This window comes from Emydura macquarii, unplaced genomic scaffold (assembly GCF_026122565.2).
Source record: "Emydura macquarii macquarii isolate MOO-44397 ecotype Brisbane River unplaced genomic scaffold, CSIRO-AGI_Emac_v2 contig_719, whole genome shotgun sequence".
Lineage (NCBI taxonomy): Eukaryota > Metazoa > Chordata > Testudines > Chelidae > Emydura > Emydura macquarii.
In genome coordinates this window covers 17896377-17914673 of record NW_027130856.1, presented here as the reverse complement: position 1 = coordinate 17914673, position 18297 = coordinate 17896377, and the positions used below count along the sequence as shown (strand labels likewise).

Sequence of the window (18297 nt, the reverse complement as noted above, 5' to 3'; positions counted from 1 at the left end):
TAAGGGCACACTGTTGACTCATATCCAGCTTCTTGCCCACTGTAACCCCCAGGTCTTTTTCTGCTGCCTAGCCAGTCAGTCCTCAGTCTGTAGCTGTGCATGGGATTCTTCTGTCCTAAGTGCAAGACTCTGCACTTGTCCTTGTTGAATCTCATCAGATTTTTTTTGGCCCAACCCTCCAATTTGTCTAGGTCACTCTGTATCCTATCCCTACCTTCCAGGGTATCTACCACTCCCCCTAGCTTAGTGTCATCTGCAAACTTGCTGAGGGTGAAATCCACCCCATTTTCCAGATCATTAATGAAGATGTTGAACAAAATCAGCCCCAGCACCGACCCCTGGGGCACTCTGCTTGTTACTGGCTGCCAACTAGACATCAAGCCAATGATCACTACCTGTTGAGCCTGAAGATTTAGCCAGCTTTCTATCCAACTTATAGTCCATTCATCCAACCCATACTTCTTTAACTTGCTGATAAGAATACTGTGGGAGACTGTATCAAAAGCTTCGCTAAAGTCAAGGTATATCACATCCACTGCTTTCCCCACATCCACAGAGCCAGTCATCTCATCATAGAAGTCAATCAGGTTGGTCAGCCATGACTTGCCCTTGGTGAATCCATGCTGGCTGTTCCTGATCACCTTCCTCTCTTCCAAGTGCCTCAAAATGGATTTCTTGAGAACCTGCTCAATGATTTTTCCAGGGACTGAGGTGAGGGTGACCAGTCTGTAATTCCTCAGGTCTTCCTTCATCCCTTTTTTGAAAATGGACACTACATTTGCCTTTTTCCAGTCATCTGGGACCTCCCCCAATTGCCACGAGTTTTCAAAGATAATGGCCAATGGCTCTGCAATGACATCAGCCAATTCCCTCAGCACCATTGGATGCATTGCATCTAGCCCCATGGATTTGTGTATGTCCAGCCTTTCTTAATAATCCTGAACCTGTTCTTTCAGCACTGAGGGCTGCTCACCTCCTCCCCATTCTGTGCTGCCCAGTGCAGTAGTCTGAGAGCTCACCTTGTCTTTGAAGACAGAGGCAAAAAAAGCATTGAGTACTTCAGCTTTTTCCACATCATCTGTCACTCAGCAAGTTTGCAGATGACATCATCTCTTAAATGAGTCTAATCAGTTCTGTCATTAAACACTAAAGAAGGGAAGGTCAAATGGTATATAGTTCTCTCTAGGCACAGGACACACCACTTGATAAAAACACCTATCACCACCCTCTTCTTTCTCCACTGGCATTTGTCCCCTGCTTATCAAGTGAGGTTCAAGTTACGGTGATCCCCTTAATCAGGGCAGTCTATGCACAGTTCTGCTGCTCTTTAGTCGTACAATACGGATAACAAAATTTCATTACTGCTGCATTCGAATGCTAGAGTGACTTGTAACACAAACCAGCCAAAAATGATCATTTTGGCAAAGCAGCTCCATCTGATGTGCACCTAGGGCAGAGTAGGTATGTTTATGCAAACAGTCTGCACCTGAAGTCTTTTCTCTGAGCTCATCAATAGATGTCAGGGGAGAGCTCATTCAAACTCTGCTTACATATTTTTTCCAAAAAAGACTCTCACAAATAGCAAGGAAAACTGACTAAGGGCTCGAGCTTGCAAACTCTTGCTCATGTAAGTAAGGGCTAATCAAATGAATAAGAGTTTTAAGATCAAGGCCTGACTGACTATTCTGACAAAAAGCTGTCCAAAGCACAATGTAACCATCTGAAAAAATAGACAAGAAAAACATTTTTCTCTAATCTCTCTTAGATACTGTTTATAACATTATTAGGCATACATTTTATTGCAAAAATGGAATTTTCTTCCCAGTTAACTGTCTTCTGTTAAAATAATAATGGTATTATTTCCTATACTTAGATGGACAACATATCTTTTTGACAGAGGAACAGAAAAAGTATTATAAAGCCCTGAAGAAACTTGGATCCAAGAAACCCCAAAAACCCATCCCAAGGCCATTGGTGAGTCCATCCTGAATCAGTTTAAGACAAATATAACTATTTTAGATCAATCTGTGAACTGGAAAAACTTTCAAAATTAGATCTGATCAAATTATGCATTGTGATTAATATTCTTCACTAATTCAGTCCTATTTCTATTTGTAAATCAGTTGCAAACTGATTGTGATTTCTTCTAACATACTTTTTATTTGTAAGTATTCACCAAATACCTGGGGAAAATATTTGCAATATATCAGTTGTTTGTGAACTGTTGTGTTGACTATTTACTGTTCGCGCTATGATGTTGGTCACCTAAAGGTATGTCTACACTGGAGCTGTAGGTTTAATTTCTAGTTTGGGTAGACACCTGCACTAGTTCTCACTGAACTAGTATGATAAAAATAGCAGTGTAGCCACCCCAAGTGCAATCTTGTCTGAAACTCTACGTACAAACGTGTGGTGGCTAACCCATCCTGCCACCTACATTGCTGCAGCTAAGCTGTTATTTTTAGTGCTCTAACTTAATCAGAAGGTATGTCTGCCCAAGATGGAAATTCTAGCTCCAGCTAGGACATATTCTAGTTCACGTGTATTGTTTGTGCTCCCTGATTAAGTTACAGCAACTTTTAAAACAGGCAAGACATGAATAATGATTAACAAATAGTTCATGCCTGGTATTAAATTTCAAATCTCCTTTGACTGCTTGTCCATATATATTCCTATATATATTCATATATATATGTCCAGATGTGCCCCTGTCATCTCACCTTCTGTTAGCTCCAGGATGCCATTGTCTATGCCACAGACTTGCAGTGATTCTGGTGGAACTGTCCTAATAAGACTGTCACAGTTTTGGGGTAACTGCACCTTTAATCCCCCCTTCTGTGGTCTGCTTAAGGAATGCCATCTCAGGCCTCTAGCCATCACCTCTCTTTTGGCAGGGACCTGCATTCCACTTTCTCCTATCCAGGGAGCTACAGCTCCCCTGCAATCCACTGTGATTATCCCAATAAGGTCTGACTAACACCCAGCCCCTGCTCTTTGCTTTCTCTTTGAAGGACAATGACAGTAATTTACCAGGACCCAAACAGCTTTTTCCAAAGCAGGGTACATTTATTTAAAGACAAAAGCATACAGAGAAAAATATAAAACAACAAAAAGGTCTAACGTACACTCAATTTTCCAGAAGTCACCCATCAATCTAATGGCAGGTTCAGGTCCTTCCAACCAGTCAGCAGGGTTGCATCCCCTCTTTGAGCAATGGCTCACATCCATTTGTTGAATCAAAAAGAAGACTTCTCTATCAGGATAAACTCAGCCTTTTATACCAAAACTCTTGCTTTGTCTCTCAACCTCCTGCACATAAGTACAGCTAGTCACTGCCTATCTTCCCAGGAGGTCAAACCTCAAAAGGCTGGGTATCTGCATCACCAGCTTTGGGACTTGGCATTAATCACCTGCTAGTAAGACAGTAACACACACATACATATAACATGTTTTGATACGAAGGGCTATGAATATTCTGTGGGCTTATATCATCTGGCCCATCTCAATATAATGGTCTTTTGAAGTTTTCATGCTTTCATGCTTTATCCATTAGGCACAATAGGCACAATGCCTAGGGCCTACGAAACTTTCAGGGCCTACGAAAAAAATTTGTATATATAATTTTTTATTTTTATTTAAAAAACTATTTATTAATAGCTTAAAATCAAATTAGTAATTTCGGTCATGGGGGCCTACGAAGGCAAGTGTACCTAGGGCCTACGAAAGTCTTAAAACAGCCCTGCTTTCAAGGCTGACAAACATTCAGATGACATTCATAACATTAAATACAATAGTCTCAAAATAGGCCTGTGTTTGTCATTTCTGTTAAAAAGACTTTGGAGGGAAAGGACTTCTCTGAAAACACCTGCTCAATGTGCAGCAGCAGTCAAAAAAGCAAACCGAATGTTAGGGACCATTAAAAAAGGGCTGGATAATAAGACAGCAAATATATAATGCCACTATATAAATCTGTGGTAGGGTGACCACTTTTTCAAAATGCAAAAATTGGACACATGCAGAAGCCTCCTCCTCCCATGGCCCTGCCCCCTGCTCCTCCTCTTCCCCCTGAGGCCCTGCCCCCTAGCCAGGCTGGACGCCATAGCCAGGCAGTGGTAAGAGCCACCCAGGGAGTCCAGGCTGATGTGAGGCACCCTGGACTCTCCACCTACCCTGAGTGGAGTGCCAGGGGGCCCAAGAACAGCCCCCAGCCCATGTCTCTGCCCTGCGGGGCATGCTGCCCAGGGCAGGTGAAGGGTCCGGAGGATGGATGTCAGAATTAAAGAGGCCATGTTCCTCAGACATACAGAACATTTTGTAGCAAGTACTAGGAAACACTCTATAGACACACTTATGTGGCTAAGGGGAGAAATTTTTTGAAATGGTATGAACAGTATCTCTTACAGCCTTTTAAAACACAAATGCCTATAATTTTAGACTACCTACTCTCTCTAGAGTCTCTGGACTTTTAATTAGTTCTGTGAAGGTGCATCTTGAAGCTACTAACAGTTACTATCCACCTATAGGGGTATGTACAATCTGTTCCCATCCCACTATGTCCAGATTCCTTAGGGATTTCATAAGGGGTTTTCCACCAATATTGGAGCCACCTCACCTGCCATGGGGCCTTAATGTTATGCTGGCAAGCCTCATGGGTCTCTCATGAGCCCATGGCATCGTGTTCTTAACTACACTTATCCATTAAAATTTCTTTCCTAATAGCAATCATGTCGGCTACAAAGACTGGGGAAATAGTGCAGGAGGGATCTGCCATGAGAGTACATATTTTTTACTCTGATAAGATGTCTTTTAGACCACCCCCTAAGTTCTTGCCAAAAGTAATATCCAACTTCCATTTAAATAAGACTGTCCATCTACCTACGTTTTTTCCTAAGCCTCATTCTCATCATGGAGGATCTACATACCCTCAATGTTCATAGGCCCCAGCCTTTTACTTGCAGCAAATAAAACTCTTCAGAGCTTCCTCAAGACTTTTTTTGTCCTTTGTTAAGAGGAAAAAAAGTCATCCTATTTTCACCCAAAGATTATTTAAATGGGTTTCAGGGTGCATCAGACTTGGTTATCGACTATCTAGATTAGATCCTCCATATAATATTAGAGCACATTCCACTAGGGCACAAGCAGTCTCTGCTGCTTTCTTGAGAAGCATCCACATTATTGACTTCTGCAAAGAAACCACATAGGCTTCCATACAGACATTTACTAAACACTGTGCATTAGTGGAAGCTTCCAGAGTAGACATTTCTTTTGGCAGAGCTGTTTTACAATCTATCTTTCGATGAGACTCTGAGCTACCACCACCTTACTTCAGGTTGTCACTCGGGAGCCACATATAGTACTTCTGGAGGAATTCTGTGCCAAAAAATCTTTAAAATTCTGTGCACTATAGTTTAAAATTCTGCAAAATTCAGCCTATTTTATTTATCACAATAACACAAAATAATCATGCGAGTTTCAAGTATTTTCATAATTTATTTCAAAACATCTGTCAGCAAGTATGTCTGTAACAATACAGACAACGAAAAAGATTCAGAAAATGTTTTTTGACAAATAGATTCCTTACTAGGCATATTGATACAGAACTTTGAGTAATAATTCATTTAAACTACAATACAGAAACATATTTCCCACATCCCTCAGAAGCAGTAAAAAGGCTTGAAGGAGTCGGGGTAATGGAGGAACTGAGATAGAGGGAAGTAATTACTGGGACGGAGTCTGGGTGTGAACCTGGAAGGTTGTTGGGTGTGAATGGGAGAAGTATGGAACAGGGGTTTTTTGGGGGGGAGAGATTGTTAAGAAGTTGGGGAGCCCCCCATGCAGAGTCCTAGACTCTTCCATTTAGTCAGACACATCTGCCCCATCCCCGTCTTTTCCTGCACTCCCCCATCCGTGTGTCCCTGCACCCCCACTCCCATTCAGCTCCTGGCTCAATGCTGTCACCCTATTAGCTCCCATGCCCCTGCCCCAGTCTGTTCTCCACTAGCCCTTCTGAAGCCCAGTCATTGTTACCCTCCAGCAGTCCTATGTGCCCACTCTGTCTATGGCCCTGCAAGCATGTTACTGTGAGAAAAGCAGCCTCTGCTCTCTCTCTGGCTATGTCTACACTGCCAGCAGCTCCGCTGGCAATGCAGGATCAATTTTGTGGGTTTGACTGAGTGGCAGTGAAGACTTGCTCAATTGAACCCGGAAGTCGACTCTATAAATCCACCCTGGCAAGAAGCATAGTGCTGCGTCGATGGGAAGGCCTTTCCCATTGGCACAGCACAGTGGAGATGCCATGGAAAGTAGACGTTAGGAAATCGACGGGAGATACACAAGTTACTGTATATAGCTTGCGTATCTCCCATCAACTGCCGCCAAAATCCGCGGCCAGGGTAGACCAGGCCTCTCTCTCCATGGCTGGCTGCTCCAGCTCGTGAGCCAACTGTCCTATATTCTGGTGCCACAGCAGCCCCCGGTGGGTGAAAAGTGTAACTGCAGTGCCTCGCCTGCAGAATGTATTATTCTATGGAAAAAAGAAAATCTGTAGGGGACATGTGTGCAGTGACGCAGAATTCCCCCAGTAGTAATATAGGGAGAAGCACTCCAAGAAGAAAGAAGAGTTACTTACCTGTACAATAACTGGATTTTTTAGAGATGTGGGGTGTGTGTGTGTGTGTACATGCATTCCACATTCCTTTCGCAATACTACAGAGTCTTATAGTAAATTGCATTTGGTTGTGGAGAAGGAACAGGAGTATGAAGGCACTCAGGGTGCATGTGCAGCCCCAACAGGCACTGCTAGCCAAAATACTTCAGTCTCGAGGTCATGGGGTACATGCGCACTACCAAGAGTGGAATTTGTATATGGACAACACATCTTAAACAATTCCAGTTATTGTGCAGGCAAGTAACTCTTTGTTCAAATTTTTGAAAATTTCAGGATTCATTAACATTTTCATGAATGGATGGTTGTCTGTGTACTTGTGCATAACAAATAATATCCACAAGCAGTAGCAAATTGAACTTGGAGCTTGGATTCATAAATTAATTAGTGAATCACGTTTTTGCTGTTTTATTAGCACTAATAAGAACCATTTACACTAAACGTGTTCATTAAAACTGTGTTTACAAATATAAATTATAATAGATTCTGGAAATTCTCTGCTGTGTAATTTCCAGTAAAGAACCATGATTGTGTGATATGTGGAAATATTAGATACAGTTTTCAACCTTGGATGTCTATGGTGCCACCTAAAAAGTGTGGAGTTAGAGACTTAATTTGCTTGAATCTCATAACTTAATTTGCTTGAGACTTAATTTGCTTGAATTTCAGAACTAGCACTAATGACTATTTTCTTGTTCACAGAACAAATACCAAGGATTTCTTTTTGACATTGTATCAAGCAAAGCATTTGACATTACCATTATGACTCTCATCTGCCTTAATGCGATCATTATGATGGGAAACAGTGAGGACGAAGATGAAAAAAGCAAAACTATTTTTGAGATCATCAACAAGATCTTTGTTACCATATTTACTGGAGAGTGCATCATGAAAATGCTGGCTCTAAGATATTACTTTTTCACCAGTGGATGGAATATATTTGATTTAACTCTTTTGATCCTTTCATTAGTTAGTAAGTAAAAATTGCTGTTAGGCCACAGGTGTTTATTTCGCCACACCAAGTGAACAAAAGGTTAAAATGGAGATTTGTTTGACTAGTATGTAAAAACTCACATAGACAAATTCTGATTCCATTGTTCTAACCCAGGTGTAGGCAATTCATTCCAAAGAAACAAACAAAAAACCAAATAATTCCAACAACAAAAAACCCCACGTTACTTTCACTAGTGTCCTGCGAGAGAGCACAGATAGACTGACGACTGTGGTTTTCAATATACCCATAAACTCTTTTTTGGGAAAAGAACAAATTTGGTCTTTATTGAGTAATAATACAGCAAGCAGCAGTTTTGGTCTGTTATATTACAGTAACACTTTTGTATAGTTATTTTACTAAAACAGCAGCTGCCCTTAAAAATATTTACCATTTCAGCCAGTAAATTAATTTTACTGCATTTTTCCCAGTATAAAGTATAAGAAATATCACAGTAACCAGTTAGGCAAAAGACATATTTGTAAAGATGTAAATGATGGCCACTGGGTGAATTGTATAAGAAAAATCAGATATTTAATTTCTTTTTAAAATAAGCTAAATCCTGACAGGTACTGATGAAGCAGCCTTCTGGATTTGGCCTATTATTTGTGAATGTTGAGAATATAATTGTAATTGGTCTTTTCAAATAAAACTGGGCAGAAGTAAAATATAGTATTACTGGGTGAATATAGAGAATTATCATTAGAGAAATGGAGGTGGATATACTTATATTCAATTCTTCTTCCTTGCCTGTCCCCTCCAAAGAGAATTCCCACCATGTTTCTAGTTGTTTAAACCATCCCTTTTCTTTTTCACAGCAGTGGACCATCCACTTCTTTAAATCTCCCAAAACCTTCTTGTGAAGCACTACAATCTTTCCCTTCTACTGGGCCTATTCTCTTTGCTTTTTATCTGTGATGCTTCTACTTCCTCCCTGTCTCTGCTTTCCTCTTCAGTTTTCTGGTGTGTGCATGCTTTCTACCCAGTCACAGATCGCATCATGGATCATTCACCAGAACTGAGAGAGGAAAAACTTGCTCTCAACTTCCTCTCTGGTCTCTGCATAGCACACCTAAGCTGTCCCACAAACTTCAGAAAAATGTCTAGTTCTCCGATGAATAGCTACATGACATCAGGCATTTATATCCCCACTGTGTTGCTGAATATACCAGTTGCTCCACTCTAAATCCTAATATTCCATTAATTTAATTTTAAATTCAGTGAATGGTAGAAGCATAGTCATGTATGGTGGGGGATTGGCAATAAAAGGGGTAATCTGCTCTTTTTTAATTTTTGTTTTTACTGCTTGCTAATTCCACTCAAACACCAAGAGTTAATGGATGTCCCACAATTAACATCTAAGAGGGCCTACTAAAGGTGCTGTTGGCCAGAGTTTCAGAAAAAATATTGAAAATGAGGTGCAAGCCATATGGTCAGGCTTCCTGCACATGAGTTCTGTGGGGTAGAAGGTAGTGTTTTAAGTGGTTGAGCACCAATTCATTTTATCCCCAAAATTATAAAAATGTTGTAGTCTAGAGAAACAAGAAATGGTAATCCCAGTCTTAATAATTGTCTCACGCATGATCAATTCTTGGACATAACTCCCAGTGTTTTAGTCATGTGAGATTCTTTCGTGCCTGAGAGTACAACACAATTAAAGACAAGTAAAGTAATCATAATTAACTATGATTATTTTATTATTAAAAAAGAAAAAAACAAAACACAAACAAGCTGCAAACAATTGTTCCTGCAGTTACAATCTCTTCTGTATCCCTCTATATGGAGAGTTTAACAGAGATTACACTTTTAAGAGTGGAGCTACCCCAGGTAAGGATGCTCTTCTCTAGATAAACTAAAACCAAAGTATATAGTCCCAATATCAGTAGTGAGTATTGACTCAATGTATCATATGTAAGTAACAATTTATAAAGGGACAAAAGAATTTCCTTTAAAGGTAGGTGAATCCTGTTTAGTTTATCAGATAACATAGTTTTTGAATGGGTAAAGTCGAGTACTCTTAACTAAGGGTTGGTTCTGCAGTACACCCCCTGAGTGACATAGTTAAGTCAGCCTACATCCCTATGTTTACAGCACTAAGTCGAGAAAAGAATTCTTCCGTTGACCTAGCTACCACCTCTTGGGGAGGTGGATTACCTATGCCAATGGGAGACCCCTCTTGTTGGCATAAGTAATGTCTATACTGAAACACTACAACGGAGAAGCTGCAGTGGTGCAGCTGTGCCTCTGTAAGCATTTCAAGTGTAGACAAGTCATAAGTCTCATTAAACCAAAGAAAGTATTTATATTCGGTTATTTAAAAGAAGCTATTTAAGGAGCTGTCTTGAGAAAGGAAAAATAAATTTTAAGAATCTTAAAATTGAATAAAATCCCATTATTTCTCTGTTTATCAAGGTTAACTGATGTGTCCTCTCTAGAAATACATTGTCCAAATGACCTGGTGTAACAAGACAAGCATTTAATACCTTAAATTATAATAGCATTTCAATATCCTATTAAAAGCATTATGAGGAAAATTTAATCTAACCCCTTGGTAATGCTTTTGCAAACTCCATCTCATCAATATATGTTGCAGAACTGGTGCTGAACTGGAAAGTTGCTTCTTTTTTATGCTGTATCTTGGTTTCTTTTATCCTCTGTTCTTCTTAACTATCTGGTTACCACTGAAGTATTCTTAGAGAGGTGAGACGAGCTGCTGAGTTTCGATAATGGTGCTGTGACGTGTGTTGCTATCGAAATTAAGAGATAGGAGCCAAATGTTGCTGCTTTTTTGCTCAATCCAGAGAGATTTATAATATTCTCCTTCTGTTAACTCACTGAAGGAGGAAAACACACCTCTTTGAGAGGTGTGACTAGACTGAAATATTAGCTGCTGTCACCCTCTCATTGGCTCAACAACCTCCTTGAGTTGCTCTTGTCATCCTCTTCAGCTCAGGACTATGCAACCTATTAATGCAGCAGAGTTCTAATGGCCTTTGACTTTGTAGTGGGAAATTCTCAGAATACTTTTAAAGTTAAAGTTTTAACTCTTTCTTTTATTCAGTCCACTTTCCAAGATATTCCTTCAATTCTATCAGGGTTCATTATAGGATTTAAAATTCTGTTTCAACTTAGTCTAACCACCCCTATTCCCTATAGAAATAATTTTCAGCTTTCAAAATAGTCTTTTTAAACATAAGCAATTAAGTTTTTAAACTTGAATAGTCATCAAATAAGTTATTGTCCTTTCTTCTTATCAGTCCTTGGAGAGGTAATACTTGTCTTTCTGAATTCAGTAAGGAGCTGCTTCAGCATTGGCAGGCAACTTAATAAAATATCTTCATACTCAAATGGCTTCTCACACTAGTGACCAGTTATACTTCCAAATTTTCCACATTGGTTCATAAAATATCTCATTATTCACATAACAATGACATCAGAAAATTATTCCATTAGATACCTGCTTTTAAACACAAAATGTTTGCAAACGTACATAATAAAAGGAGTTTATAGCACTTTAAGCATTTAAATAGTGAACAAAGGTTCACTTTTTAGTAGAAACATGAGGTTAGATGTAACCAAAAACATTTCCCAGCTATATACATTCTTAAAGTTAAATTAATGACTATTTTAGAGTGCTTATAACATAAATAATTTTAGATAAGACTATTCCTAGAATTCTTTGTGCAATTTTACACTGAGGTTCATCTTTGACACATTGCATATGTCCATCACTCTGCAGGTGTGCACACATTTCCTGCACTGGTGCCAGAGAGTTTTCCCTAGCCACATTTGTGGGGTGGTCATACCTACGCACTGATGTCCCTCATGCTCTAAGCAGAGGGCATAAAGGGAGATGTTGCCCCATCCATCCTTTTAGTTCCTTCTTACTGTCTATGTGTGGTCAGAGCATACTGTGTTTTCAGCCCTTGTTTCTCTGTGAACTTATTTGTGTTTATAGTTAGCTAGTTATAGTTCATATTTAGTACTCGGCTTTGGTCCTTTGAGACCCCTTCTTTTCTTTTCTTTTCTTTTCTTTTCTTTTCTTTTCTCGTAATTTATCATCATACTTAAGTGGGCTCTCTGGGCTGTGCCCTGTACCGGGGGAGCTATGCCAAGGTTCCCTGGCTTCATTCCGTGCTCCAGTTATCATAAGCTAATGCCTGTAAGTGATCATCACTCTTGCTGTTTGAAGTGCTTGGGTGAGGTTCATGTCAGAGATAGATGTCCAGTTCCCTGAGGCTTCAAAATTATAACAAAGCAACAGAGAGAAGAGCAACTTAGATACGTCTGCATGGAAGCTACTTTTCACCCAGCATTGGAGCTTGCTTGGTCAGAATAAAGGAGTTCCTTGACTATTCCTTCTAGAAGTGCTCCCCTGGCCTTGCCTGAGGACAGTGATCAAAGAGAATTTTGACTTCCTCAGAGTCCTTAATGTGGGACACCTCTGCCACAGAAGATAGCCATTTTGTACCAAAGGCAGAGCACACTATCGTGGACCCAAAACGGCCGGTAAGGCTTTTACTCTAGGGTTGCGGGGTTCCGACAGCAGAGGAGGTGCCTCGATCGAGGGACAGGGATGACCGAACAAGAATGCGAACAAGGTTTCAACCAAAGAAATATTGCTCATTTATTTATTCATTAGTAAAGAACAAAGTACATAGACACAACTAATACAAACACAAAATCAGAAAAAGATACAAAGGCCTAATACTCTACCATGCATATGTTCATTTCTTATGGTGCACAATTCTATTACTTATTTCCTTATGCTTACAGACAGATGGTCGCTTGTAAACTATGTTTACAGACAGATGGTCGTTTGTAAACTCCTTGTTACCTTATACAGACAGATGGTCGTTTGTACAATTTCACTACTTATTGCTTCATGTTTACAGACAGCTGGTCGTTTGTAAACTGTGTTTACAGACAGATGGTTGTTTGTAAAATTGTGTTTACAGACAGATGGTCGCTTGCAAACTCTCTCTTATAGTACTATTATAATACTTTTATAGTACTCTCTTATAATATTATTACTTACTACCTCGTGCTTACAGAAAGATGAACGTTTGTAAAATCCTAGTTACTCTTCATAGACAGATAAACAGACAGATGTTCATTTGTTATCTTAAAGCAAGTGTACTTTTATACATTACCAAAAACACTTTTCTCCTTAAGCCCCTTGGGCCGAGTCGACTCTGATAAGTGTTAGCCATCCCTTGGATTCTGTTGGTTCATAGAAGGGCTCAGTCCAGCTACCGAAGATCCCAGCGGGCTGCAGTCCAAAGTACCACTGATGTTTGGGGGTTTAAATGCCCTCAGGCTGATCACCAAACTGATCAGCTTAATCAGTATCTAACCAACCAGTGAACAGTGTCACTTTTGCTATCAGTATGTAACCAATCAGTGAACAGTGTCACTTTTGCGGTCAGCTTAACCAATCAGTGAGCATTTCTGCTGAGTCATCCTGACTTGTAGGCACTTTCAAGTGTTACTTAGCCGGGCATAGTCAGCTCTGGTCAGCTTTTGTTTTTATGTTTGCCCTCTATTTGTGCTGTGCTAGCACCTGGACAGCCCTTATCAGGTCCTTCCAGCCCTTTTCCCAAGCTATATACTTTACTATTCTATCTTAAAGCACAAAACCTATTAACTATTCTTTCTATATTCTACGACTATGTGGCTCACTGGCACCACCACATAGTGCCTTTACTACAACAAAGCCATTGACTCTGGTACTCATCCCAGTCCCGCTAAAACTGGCTATTTCATCAGTAGCAACAGAGGATCAGTCACCCCAGATTACTGTGAGGCAATGGATCTTATTGGTACCAACACCACCGGAGGTCTACACAGCTGCAAAAGATCTGTTGTGCCTCTTCGAACAGTCTTCACCACTCATTAAGGCCGACACATGCAGTGCAGACTTTGGCACTGATGCTGGGGTCTGTTATGGCACCCACAATCTCAGATCAGGTAGCATCTTCCTCAGCTTCCTCAATACTGACACCTGGACTTCCCATACTTTGCTTCACCTCATTGCATAGTACTGATAGCTAGAAAGCCGCTGAGGCTATCACTGGTACTGCAGTCTCAATATAGATCACAGTCCTGGTGCCTGATTATGTGGCTCAATACCACACCACCCTGCCTTCAGAGTACTCCTACGCCTCAGAGTCTGAAATATGCTATGTCTCCCATTTCAGAATATACAGGGTGTCCTCCAGGATTTATTCTTGCTCTCACAGGTGACCCTCTTACAAAAGCAGATCTACAGACTAGAGTGCCTGGTCTAGGCATAACTGGCCTTTGGTTCCATACTAGCCCCATCATTGGCCATACTGGATGCCTCGGGATGCCTCCAACATCAAGATCCACTTTGCTGCTACCCTAAAGAAATAGATTGCTGAGGAGATAAGGTTTCCACCCAGTACCAAGAGATTGGTCATGTTTTGTACTGAGCAGCTGCTGGAACCTGAAGCGCAGGACCTTCTGCAACCTGCCTCAGACCTACCATCTTGATCAGCAGTGCAAGATCAGCATAAGAAGGGTTCTCTCTTGCCTTCTCTGAATACCTCATCCTCATCACTGGATGAGACTCTGGTACCAGAAGCATCTTCCCTGGTACTGAAGAAATTTTAGGTCTACCAAAAACTCCTGAAAAGACTGGCTACTTCTGTTGGAATCCAAATTGAGCTTATGCAAGAGAATCCTTGAAGCTCATAAACAGCATGGAAAGTTACCCTTCATATCAATGAGGTGATTACACATCCCATCCAGTCCCTATGGAAAACCCTAATATCCATCACATCTTTGGTAAAGTGCCAGGGAAATAAATACCAGATGCCATGCTAGGGGTTCAAACACTTCTATCAGTACCTCATTCTGAACTCTCTGATAGTGGCAGTGATACATGAAAGACACCGCCAAGGTAGAGCGAAAGTTACCCCCAAAGAAAAGGATGCAAAGAGTTAGACATTCTGTTTAGAAAGGCTTATTCAGCTGTGACGTTACAACACCATAGACAATCATCCAGCTCTTTTTGGCTCAATACAACTATTCAAATTGGGATGCTATGACCAAATCCTTCAAACAGCCTGAGAACTGCTAATATTTACAACAAGGTGCTGTAGTACCTAAGGCTACATCCAGTGAGATATCTTGCATCCAACGCAGAAGTATATTTCAGCAAGCCACATAAGTCTTAGGCACTCAGATAGCATAATTGTGTACGCTGTATGAAAACACAGATGCATGTTACTTTAGGAACTTTAATTTTGTAACTTTTAAAGGGTCTGTGATGTTCCCCGCTGCAATCTGGACTGGTATATTGCTGTTTTACCCCAATCCCTCACTCCTGGAGCACATCTTACTTTGCTTAGCTGTGTGAACCCCCACTCCTGCGCAGCTCATTCACAGCAAGTTGCACCCCCCCAACTCAGCAAGTGAGTGCCGCTAGCCAGTTGCTCATTGGATTATACAATGGTAGAACCCCAGCCAATATCCTCAGTCCCAGGTGCAATCCTAGGAACTGCCATCTCAGTGTTCAGTGCTGCCCATTGGACTCTGCAAGCTTATATGTTCATTATTTTTTTATTAAAGAATAATTTCTTTATTAAAGAAATTGAAATGCACCAGCTTGGTCATGTTAAATGGAGTTTGACACACCTTAAACCAAATGCACTGCTTTAGATAAAACAAATAAGTTTATTAAGTACAGAAAGATTTTAAGTGAGTATAAGTCAGAGGAAAATAAGTCAGATTGGCTCAGGATGAAATAAAAGCAAATCACATTTTAAACTAAGCTTAACACTTTCAGTAACCTTACAAAGTCAGATAATGCTCACCACAGGCTGGCTGATCTCCTTCAGCCAGGCCATCCCCCTGTGGGCAGTCCTTCAGTTGCTTGATGTTGTTTGTAGATGGAAATGGAAGAGAGAGAGCAGCCAAAATGTCCCCCTTTTAACATATTCCTTGGTGCCCCCTTTCAGGGTCAGGTGGTGAACAGTGTCTGTGCATGGATTCCTCTATGTCCTGAGTCACATGAGCATTCCCTTATCAATGCTTAGGCTAGTCCATTGTTCCTGGAAGATCTGGGTTGTTTTATTCATACCTGAGTGAGGTGTGAACTACCGCTCTGCTTTTGTAGGGTTTTGCCTAGATCTTCCTCAAGTCATGAGACATATTTGGGAAGATTATGTAGTGAAGCCTCAAAACCATACGCATGACATTGCAACAAATGTTCAGTATGCCATAAGCATTCCAAAAACATCTTACATGACATACTTTGCATTGAACAATACACAATTACACTATAAGGGTGAACATGAATGATACCCAGTCACACCATAAGGGTGCAGCGTGTCACAGGATCTTTGTTTCTTTGCTTGTTTCAAAACCTGCAAGCATAAAATAACCTTTTTAACAGTGTAACTTTTCCTTTAAGTGCCAAAGACACTAGTAGTTTTGCTGGCATTGACAGGACATTATCATTCTCCCTTGTAACACAGAAACTGGCCTTAAGCATTTTCTGACCTCATCTGGCTATTTCATAAAAGATAATAAAATGTATATATGTATCTCAAATTGTATTGATTTGATAGTTTAACGTTTTCTTTTTCTTTCGTTTTAAAGGTGTTGGAGTTGGTGTCTTAGAGCCTTATATTTCTCCATCGTTGTTGAGAATCATTCGCTTGATTCGGATTGGCCGAATCCTGAGACTAATACGGCAAGCCCAAGGAATTAGAACTCTCCTTTTTACATTACTGATGTCCCTTCCTGCTTTGTTTAACATTGGTCTCCTACTTTTTCTGGTCATTTATATTTATGCTATTTTGGGCATGGCTCACTTTGCCTGTGCTAATTGGTATGGTGGGATTGATAACATTTTCAACTTCCAAACCTTTGGTGGCAGCATGCTTTGTCTCTTTCAGATCACAACATCAGCTGGCTGGGATGGCCTTCTTAACCCTCTGTTAGGGACAAGATCTGGCTCTTGCGCTCCAAATTTACATATACAAAATAAAGAAAATATTACCTGTGTAAACAGCACTGTAGCAATTATATATTTTGTAAGTTATATCATTACATCATACCTTCTTGTTATAAACATGTATATAGCTGTTATTTTAGAGAATTTGAATGTTGCTACTGAGGAAAGTACAGAGCCTTTATGTGAAGATGATTTTGATATGTTTTATGAAATATGGGGGAAGTTTGATCCTGGGGCAACTCAGTTTATTGAGTATTCTGCACTTTCAGACTTTGCAGATGCTTTGGCAAAACCCTTACGTGTATCAAAACCCAACAAATTTCAGCTTATTGCAATGGACCTTCCTATGTTTAGTGGAGATAGGATCTACTACTGGGATATTTTGCTTGCTTTTATCAAACGGGTGTTAGGAGAATCTGAGGAGATGGACAAACTAATGATGGAGAAAAAGCTTATGATTGCCATTCCATCTGAACTTTCTGATAAACCAATCACAACTACCCTTAGAAGACGACAAGAGGAGGTTTCTGCCATTATTATCCAAAGGGCCTTCCGGTCCCATTTGATTCAGTATTCTATGAAACAGGCCTCTTTTTCATACCAACACAGAAACTGTGACAATATCATCTTTGAAGAAGATGTACCTGAGAAGGAAGGTCCCATTGCATTCATGCTGAATGAAAATGATGGTAGCCAGTTAGATAAATCACAGACTGCATCTTCCATTTCATTCCCTCCCTCTTACGATAGTGTCACTGGGGCTACTACTGATAACTTGCAGGTGATAATTACAGGCTCAAGCAAAACCAGTTAACTTAGATAGAAATAACCTTTTGATTCCAGAACATAAAACAGTAATTTAACAATAATCATAGTAGCCTTTCTTGAGCGTTAATGATTGTATAACCCTTACAATGATGAATGTTTAGTTTTGTGAGTTCTCCCCAACATGAGTAGGGGTTGCACAACAAAACAATGACAATTTTATCATTAGCTACTGGAGTTGAGTTTTCAACCAACTATTTTTAGCATTGCTTGATGTTTATCTATTCACAGAAGGAACCTGTACAAGATCATACCAGTTATAACAGTGGTTTGTATATAAATATACTAGGCTGTAAAACAATAAACATGGTTTTATCTATCCACAGGTAAAGTCTGGCTGTATAAAATTTATTTAGAGCATTAATATCAGCATGTTTGTTTATAGCACAATATGACTTTGCATTGTTTAAAATCAGGGTTTACTCTAGTAAAAGGAAACATTTCCTGTATATGTTGGGAATGGTATTGCTTAAATTTTATATGCAGGCACTTAAGTAAAAGTGTCTTGGTTTTCAGATTGCAGAGCTCATGCATCTCCTACTAACTTCAGTGGGAGTTATTGGTGCTCAGAACATTTTGAAGATGAGTTTACATTTATTTAGGTGCCTCACTTTAGGCACCTACACTTGATAATTTGCCCTTAACCTCTCTGTTTCCCAATTTGTTAAAAAGGGGGGGGGGGCTATATGATGTTGTGTGAATTCATTAATGTTTGTAAAGTGCTTTATGTGGACGCAGGGACAAAGGATGTCAGTACTGGGCCATATTCCTGGAGGGCTGGGAATTGGGCCTAGGCTTTGGACACGAATTGTCCTCTGTGGGACCCCTAGC

General features: G+C 40.2%; 1 protein-coding gene across 1 annotated transcript in view; it reads left to right on the top strand.

Annotated features, from left to right (window-relative positions):
- LOC137149193 (sodium channel protein type 5 subunit alpha-like) overlaps positions 1–17455 on the top strand; it is a 145611-nt gene extending 128156 nt beyond the window's left edge. Inside the window, exons 27-29 of the mRNA XM_067542553.1 lie at positions 1874–1974; positions 7367–7637; positions 16284–17455. Of these exons, the coding sequence (XP_067398654.1) occupies positions 1874–1974; positions 7367–7637; positions 16284–17455 (1544 nt within the window). The remainder of the gene's footprint in view (positions 1–1873; positions 1975–7366; positions 7638–16283) is intronic.
- The last annotated feature ends 842 nt before the right edge of the window (positions 17456–18297 follow it).